This window comes from Stegodyphus dumicola, chromosome 1 (assembly GCF_044657685.1).
Source record: "Stegodyphus dumicola isolate Sdum_Otavi_A_Nest chromosome 1, ASM4465768v1".
NCBI classification, from domain to species: domain Eukaryota; kingdom Metazoa; phylum Arthropoda; class Arachnida; order Araneae; family Eresidae; genus Stegodyphus; species Stegodyphus dumicola.
In genome coordinates this window covers 265,033,740-265,043,347 of record NC_140768.1, presented here as the reverse complement: position 1 = coordinate 265,043,347, position 9,608 = coordinate 265,033,740, and the positions used below count along the sequence as shown (strand labels likewise).

General features: G+C 27.7%; 1 protein-coding gene across 1 annotated transcript in view; it reads right to left on the bottom strand.

Annotated features, from left to right (window-relative positions):
- Positions 1-636: 636 nt before the first annotated feature.
- The window catches only part of Pcif1 (Phosphorylated CTD-interacting factor 1), a 105,657-nt gene continuing 96,685 nt past the window's right edge, over positions 637-9,608 (bottom strand). Inside the window, exon 17 of the mRNA XM_035376525.2 lies at positions 637-9,520. Within this exon, the coding sequence (XP_035232416.1) occupies positions 9,199-9,520 (322 nt within the window). The 3' untranslated portion in view covers positions 637-9,198. The remainder of the gene's footprint in view (positions 9,521-9,608) is intronic.

Genomic DNA, 9,608 nt, shown 5'->3' with positions numbered 1-9,608 from the left:
TGTTGTGTATATCCAGAAAACCATGTATACAACCATAATACAGTGGTTTTTTTCATTACTATAAAAATGCTCCTACTCATTTCCGTGCTTCACTGCAATGCTCGCTTAGTCGCAATTTTAAAATCTCTGGCGGCGCAGTGTTCCACCTCATGGAACACCCACAGAATTAAAGCGATAAGTGCAATTTATACAAAATTTTACCTGTATACTCCCCTTTAGGCCTAGATAGACTGCATACAATTTTTTTTTTTTTTGAAATTCCGATTTTAAAATATAGTGCACCACAAAGTGTTAAAATTACATCTAGTTGTAGCTCTGGTATGTTGTGAAATATGTGATTGCAGCTTGTCTCTTATTAACATGAAGTTTGTTCATCTCTGAGCTGTTATCAATGTTACTGGTGATGTTTGCCAATAGAGTACACATTAAACAAAAGTTGATATTAATTATTAATCTGCTACAGTGCAAGTCTTGGGTCTAATGTGGCCATAACACAATACCTCACCTAATGAGCAGGACCACATTCTAAAACACACCACTTGTAAATGCTTATTTAAAAGCGTGAAATTTGATTATTACTGCTTCTGAATAAACAGGATGGATATGTAAATATGTATGAAAATTATCTACACACACTTTTTACATATACACTGGAAATTTTAATGTAACTGATATACTTACAAAGCTAGAGAGTATTTTACAATAACTTTTATTGATGGACATGAAATATTTCAACAAACTCTGAACACAGGTGACACATCAATTGTGTAGGGAAACTTTAAACTCTATAAGTACTCTGATGAATGCAATAAATGCTACAATGTAATGTATTTACAGTTATCAAATGACAGTTTTAAAAACATTTTACAAAAACTGTTTCATGAGTAATTATGTAGTTAGTGATATTTTAAAATCCATTCACTTTTCAAACAACAAATTTATGATAATATAAAATTTAAAAAATCACATTTTAATATGTGCATAACATTTATATGCTAATGAATAAGTGCATTAAATCATTTATATATATAAATGCTAAGACAATAGAGTATTCATTTATTTAACAACATATTTCTTTTATGCCCTTAGATATCTATATAAATTAAAGGTAATTAAAAATACATTTTCTTTGAATATTAATTTTCTGAATATGTAACAAAAATAAAAAAAGAGAGAGAAACTGAGTACTTGTTGAGATGCATAAATAATCCGTAAGCACTGCAAATGTGACAACAATTCTTTTAAATGTTTCACTAACAAGTGCAGACTTTAAAACTGGGAAAGTAAAACTTTCAAGATATAAAAATACAACCAGTCTGTATATGTGTTTGATTTTCATTTTTTTTTCATCCATTTTAAAATATTTTTGCAATACCTTTTGTATACAACATTTAATCTACATGCAAAGTATTAAAAAAAGGTGGGGAGGGCTGAAAAACTGTAGCACAAAATTTACCCTCTTTTAAGAATATTAGGAATGCTTGCATTGAAACTACATAAAAACTGCAGTAAGATCACTATTATAAGGCATGTACAATTTCTTTTCAAATAATACATTTTTGTTAAGTGCAGCAATGAAAAACCATAAAAAATTTCATCTGTCTTCAATCACTTTAAGATTACATTTTACTAAAATTAACAATTTCAGTTACCAATAAAAAAACAACTAATGAGCAAAAATGAGTAAAATAATGTCTTTTTTCAATGTTTTTCTTTTTTAATTTTGCTAGCTGGAAATTTTTTTTTTTTTTTTTAACTACAAGAAGCACAAGCTCAAAAGCTTTCAGATTTAATCACTTTGTATTATAATGAATAAAAACAAACCAAATTATGTATGTGACAGATTCAACCCCCCCTCCAAATAATAATAAAAAAAGCCATGCACTATTTTAATGGGATGTAAGTAATTTATCTGAAGCATACAGTGATAAAAAATTTAATGTGTGAATTTAGGTGTTATACATTTCTGATTTGAGGTGTTATGAACTACATATTCCATTGCTTCTGATACTTGCCAAGAACAAAAAAGATAATTTTCTGCTAAAACCTACATAAAAACTGGCAGTGATTCATTATGATTAATCACTATACAGTCTAATTATTTACATACATACTTTTCTTGGAACTCTGAATATTATTTTAAATATAGACAAATATCATAGCTATATAAAGAATGGCACAGTTACAAAAATGTTTTTTTGCATAAATATACAAAGATAACATAGTCTTTTAAAAAGTATATAACAGGAATCACTTCTTTCTTTAAATAAGAGATGAATAAAAATAATTTTAGACATTAAAATGTAAATCAAAAGATCTTTCAGAAGTCCGCACATGCCTTAAAATTAGTAAAACATAATTTAAAATATTTTTTTAAATGTACAATAAAAAAGAATGATGGATTTCACACATTGCAGTACTTAAAATATGAGATCATTCAAGAATGAATGAACTTTCACTCTTATTTTACTCTGATTCTAATAAAATTTCATAAGCAGATAGTAATAATTTCAATGATTAATATATGCTTACATATCATTTAGATATATGCTTTATCATACAAAAATCTTTAAAAAAAAACATAATAAAAAAGAAAAGACAAATAACAAACAGTCCTGATACAACATACGAATATCATTATCCAGCGGTGGATTTAAGAGATCTTTTTTTTAATATGCTAATGGCAAAATTTCACAGAAATGCTCAATGAATTTGTTTTTAATCTCTCTCACACAAAGTATATATATATATATGTATATATCAAATGTTGTATGATCTTAAATTCATTTAGTGCAAAAACAAGTTATTCTACTACTTGCACAATTGCTGTAAAGTAAGTTAATAATAATTTATTTACTAAATAATATTGATTATATTATATAGTAAATATATATGTATATAGATATTTTTACAAAATAATATTGAATGTTCATGCAAATGACTAAATAAAACTGTGATATAATAATTAAGTGAGTAAAATGCTTATTGCATAACATATTTCAATAAATTTCCAGAAGTCTCAAAATACTAACTGCAGTTTTCTTTGACACAAAGTCATTTTCACAAATTCAAAAAACAATTTTAAGCAACAGATTAAATTTCAGTAACATCATGAAAACATCTGCCTTTTACAGTTCTTGGTATCCAAGACACACAAATATGTATTAATTATTAAATTATATATCAAATATATATATTCACTAGCCTTAACAATGATTCACTGGCAAAAGTATAACATTTTAGTGTGATAATTAAATGCATTAATTGCACACTACCATTTCTATTACGTTACTTACTACTCAGCATATTTTTATCATGGTGAATGTAATAATTTGCCTTTCCAGATTATCTTAAGTTATTACAAAACAGTAGTTTAAAAATTACAGTGTGTTTACTACATACACCCTACATATGTATTAAAACTTAAAATTACAGATGCTATTTACGATTTTGAAATGCTTAAATCATAATTTCACTTATAACATAACGTTATACCCTACATCAAAGTTACGAATCTTTTTTTAAAATGCATGAGCATATAAGGTAGCATCAATCAATAAAAAAATATTTCGTAAAACCTATTTGCATAGGACTAAAAAAGCTCAGCTTGATCAATAAAAAACTTTTTTTTTATGACCACAGAGTTATTGGAACAAATAAAATTTTAATACATTAAATTACACAGAAGCATAGCAAAAGTTCATGGATGGCATGTTAGCCAATATGGAACAGCAAAAGTACTACCCCCCTCCAAAAAAAAAAAAAAAAAAAAAAAACTAAAATAATCCACCGCTGACCTTTCTAAAATGCTGTGATAAAGTACAATATTTCATTCAACATATAATGTGTTCTGTAAGAAAATATACAGAAATATATATGTCTCGAGATGTTCAGTGTGAAAGATATTTACAATGAAGACACATTTACCATTTTAAATCATTATATGTGTTACATCAACTAAGTGTTTAGTAACATATAACCAATGCCCTATTCAAATTTCTTTTTTATATTTTTTTATTTTCTTTCATACTTTTGATCAAAAAATAACTTTTGGCTTATATATTTATAGCCTTCTCTTGATTTATAAATATTACATTACTTTTAACAAAAAGGAAGAAAATGTTCATCATGAAGCATTAAATTTACAATGAAGTACTAATTTGTGGCAGATTGATGATTAAAATCAGTTCTTATCACAAGACTGTTATCAGTAAAACAATGGGAGTGGAGAGACTAGAGCTTTTTCTGAAGTATGACTGCATGCAAATTTGTAACAGAAATTTATTGAAAAAAAGCTCTAAACTAATGATAATATACTTTATTATTAATTTGATTATTTCATTTTTCTTTGGAGGAGGCATATTTAGAAAAGTGCATATATTTATAAATCAAAAGATGGCTATATATATATATTATATGCACATTCTGAATTTGAAGGAATATATGAAATTACTACTGTAAGCAGCAAAATCACTTTATATAATAAGTAGAAACTTTTAATTGAAAAATTGGATCATTATAAGAGTCTCAATTTGACAAAAGTCTGAACAATATACATTAAAATTGTTGCCAATTTAAGAAACAAATTTAAAATCTACAAAGAGATGATTCATACATAAAAGTGTTTACTAAAATCATTGGCGAAATTTATATTTCAAACCAATTTTATACTCTATAACCAATATACATATTTACATTAACAAAACTATTCTACATACTTAAAATAAGAGGAAAGATAATATAGCATTAAAATCAACTATATAATATGAATGGAAACAAAAAAGTACCAGACACATGTATTATAAATATATTGTGCTAGAGAGGATGGATAGTAAGAATGAGCAAATTTTTACACAATGGCATGGTTTCAATGTGAGTGTGCCTCACAAATATAATACAATGCATATAATATGATTTTGAATAGAAACTACTTTACAATCAGTAAACTCTACAAGGTAAGAAAAAAAAAAAAAAAAAAAAAAATGAGGGGAGGGAAAACTGATGAACACTTTACATTCAGTTAAAACAATTTAAACTTTGATAATATAAATATATACAGTTCAACACAAACTAATAAAGCACAAAATACACATAAAAGCTTTCTTTCTTTTTTTATTTTTAAGAAAATTATACAACCATAACCAATAAACAGAATTTTGCATGAGAGCTAAAAAACTGTGTCAGCCAAACTAGCTAAATGGCACATTGATAACATAAGCAAACAATAAGTCATGAGTTTCAACTGAATATTTGTCACATGGCTGAATTAAAAGAATTGTGTAATAAAGCGGGTAATTACAAAATCAATTTTTGAAGATAGCTAATCATATTATCTAGCATTCAAAAATATCACTGATCTCTGTTCTATTTTATCAAAAGCATTTTTTTAAATATTATTAATGGAAAGTTTATCAACAATAGGTAATTATATACATATATATTCATGTATCATAAAACTTTTAAAGCTATTATCAAAGTAAATCCCCTCAATGTTAACACGTATGAAATTTCATTCCCCCCTTTTTTTATTATTTTTTTATTTATTTATTATTATTTTTTTTTTTTTAAATTTGAGAGGGGATGCTTGACACTGGATTTAGCAATCACACCCACTCAACTGCTGGTGGGCTGTGAAACAGAGCCTCATAGGATACAAATGACCTGATATAATGATAAAAGTTCTCTGATGTAACAATGCATGATTTTAATTAGAAAAGATAAAGATTTATTACATAAAGTTTAATGGTAATATCTCCGAGCTCTATTGTTTTGCCAAGCCTCAGATTCTACGTAATGCAGGAAATTGTCAGGCCACGTGAATACTAATTGCCTGAACAGCACGATATATGAAACAGGAAACAAAAACAACAACAAAAATATTTATGGCTGTAATTTCAAAAGTTGAACAAATGCAAATAAATGTTTCATTATCACTGAATATTGGATGAAAAGTACAGAAGTTACTGTTTATAGCTGTAATGAATAATACTGCATTAGTTACAATGAATAAATTTATTTCTTGCAAATATTGTAATGTTAAAGCTCAAAATCTAGTTAAAAATTTTTGCATAACTTTTAAAAATCTTAGGAATTATGAAACACATATCACCTTGAATTAGTTTTTCGATTATGATAATAGCAAAACACAGATTTAATTGACTGTTTCAGGACAATATAGTCACTAATCATGATGTGAATAAATGCTCAGAAATTAGTGCTGCCAGGTTACATTTTTTTAAAAAATAAAATTAAACCCAAATCTGCATGGACTGAAAATTTATCTGAGATAGCATCTATGGGTTAAAAGAAAACTTGCTATAATGGTATATTTATACAGAGTAATTTTTAAACAGCACATTAAAAAAGGTTGGGCATATACCTGCAATTATTCAAAAATTAAAACTGAATACAAACTTATATTAAACATTTCATTTACATTAAAATGTACAACACATTAAAGAAGTAGATTAAAAGTTTCCAGCCTTGCATATAAAAAAATGTTTGGCAACAAATTCCCCTAGAATAGTGGCAAAGCATTTAAATCTGAAATTTTTGTAAGAGAAATCATCTCTGCATCATTTTTTTTGGGGGGGGGAGAGACTTTTTACTAAATGAAGAGATGTGTTAGTCCGTTCTGAAATGTTTAAATCTTTCAATATGGGTGCTTCAGTCATTGATGGGTCTCTTGGGATGGCATGCTTATAAGGTGCACTGCTGGGGTTGGTAATTTACATGGCAAAGCCTAACTTTGGAAAAAAAATTGTGTAAGTTAAACTTGTGATCTAATTCCTCTAATTTTTATGGCACATTATGAGAGGAACATTCAAGTAGTTGCCAGAGTTAATTTGAAAACTTCATGATATTTTCCTTGCCATTTGAAGTACAAAACATGTCTCACTAAACTATATATAAAATATTTACCTCAACTCTAGTCAAATGCAAAGAGGAATGATTAAAACCTCTAAATCGATAGGACATATATTCCCATATCACCAAATATATAAACAAAAAAGTGTTCAGAGGCCGAAAACTTCTCCCATGTCTTTATATCAGCTGAGACAGTTCATAGCCAGCTGTTTTTTTATATTACTCAATCCCTGTTTTCCCTCTGATTCCAATACAAATACCAAAAATAAAATTAAAAAAAACCCATGAAATGAAGCTCAGCACTCTCAACTCTGGATAAATTTCACCACAACAGACATATGGCTACATCTAGTGGGGGGAAGAAGATACAAATTAAACGTTCTATCTAAAACTTCATATATGGGATACTCTCCTAACAAAGCATTTAAATGGTGATTCAGATATGACACATCTGGCTCTGTGATACATTTGACAGCTGATGCATATATGACACACCCATTCCAAAAGGGTTAAAATTGAGTATCATTCTGATATTAAATTTTTTACTAATGAAGCCCTTAATCCCAAAGAAATAAAAAAAAAAAAAAGCTTAGATGGTACATATGTTCACTCTTCCCCTTGTTATGGTGAAATAATATGTAAAACAATTCCGCATGGGCTGAGAATCTATAAATGATGATTCTCATGAAGGTAGACCATAAGAAGCATTGACATCAGAAAATACTATTCATGTCTAGAAACAAATATGAGTAAGAGCAGCAAGATTGGATCTATCTAAAACCACTGTTGTGTGCTTTCTTCAAAAATAAAATCTCTGCAAGATGGATACTCCAACTTCTTTTAGCAATTCAAAAACAGGAATGTGTCAATGCAATTCAAATACAGAACTTTGGGGCTTAAGGAGTTTGACCCTCCCCCTTTACAGCCCGAAGTGATTATTACCTGTATTCTGAACTAAAATCTAATTTTCATGGAAAGTGATCTAATGATGATGATGGGGTGAAAAGAGCAGTTACACAGTATTTTATGGGCAAACCTTCAAATGCAAAAGTCACTCATTAAATGTGAAAAATTCATCATGGTACAAAGAAATCATGCTAAAAAATACATTATTAAAACTTTCTCTATTTTTTTTAATGTATATCAGGCTGGAAACTTTTGGATCTATCCATGTATGGAACATTTGAGCAAACACAAAAATCTGCTTGCACTTTCAGTATTCTGAAATCTAAATTTGAAAATTTCTAAGATAAATAAATCTGCACAGAAATAAAACTAAATGAAAAATGAATTATTTTTGTGAAAGTATAATTTTGTCAAAATGAAAACAAATATTTTCTCAATAGCAAAATTACATTAAAATAAAAGACATTTAACACAAAAGTCCGCACAGACATTACGCCTTATTAATCTGAAAATCTTCCAAGTCTACTGAGAACATACAGATAAAAATATGCTATCTGCATATACTGCAGTTCAAACAAAGATGGGCGATTTCATGCATCTTGACTTAAAAAGACATTTACTACTGGCAAATAATAAAAATAATGCTAATAACAAGCATATCAACAAATTCTGTACAAGAAAATTATATATTATTTGAATTTTTGTTTCGTTAGACACCAGTTTCATAAGAAGAAAGGCTGATACCATTTAATAATTAGCACCAATCAACAAAACAGTATTACTGTTAAAGGTGCAGCAAGTCAGAATCTTCAATACAGATTTGCTCATGATGTAGAAAAGGGAGAATATAATATTAATCTTGCAATGCAATTTTTTTTACTTCTTTTTTGATATTAAGATTACAATTTTATTACTTAATCAAAAACAACACAGGGGTAAGAATCACTTTCATAATTATTTAACTTCAGTTTAAACATAAATTTTCATACAACTTAAACAAAAAATAAATTATTTTCTATGATTCACTTCACAAATGGCCTAATTATAAATATGTAACCATACTGTTACTAAATTCAGTTAGAAATAACTTTCGGGAATCTATATCAAATGACTATTTATGAAAGAATAAATGTATTTTAAAATAAGTAACTTTACATATCAATAAATGAATTCACAACAAAAACTGTAATCATATTAAAATAGTAATATTATAAAGGCTAAAATCTCATTTTTTTAAAGTACCTTTTTGATAAAGAAGAGTATTCCATAAATTTAATATAATATCTTTTAAAAAAACATTTATTTTTGATTTTGTCAAAAAAAAAATTTTAAACAGGAATTAAAAACATTTTTTGAATGCAAAACTGCCTTCATGATCATCTACTTAAAATGCAAGATAAAAAATGCCATTTAACATTTTTAAAATTACAAAGAATGATTCAGATTACTTGCAGAATCAGAATTATTTCTTCCTGGATTGGTACAAGTCTGTGCTGTTGTCAATTTGGTATTGGCATTAGACTGTCCTTGTTCGGGAGTTTGTGCAGTAGGGGTGGAGGATGGTCCCTGCGATGGAGTAGGGGTAGCTGGGGTCATGTTTTGCTCTCGATCCTTGTCTTTTCCAAGTTTGAAAGCTTCTAACAGTGCTTCAATTCTTTCTGGAGTTGGTCCCCATCTTGCATACCCAGAATCATTTTGTAAGAAAAATACTTGAGTACCATGAACAGATCTTTGACATATCTCAGACCTAGCAGGATTTTAAATCTCATGTAATTTACAACAGAAAATTAATATATATGTATGTTTACTTACATTTAACAAACATAAAGTCTGAA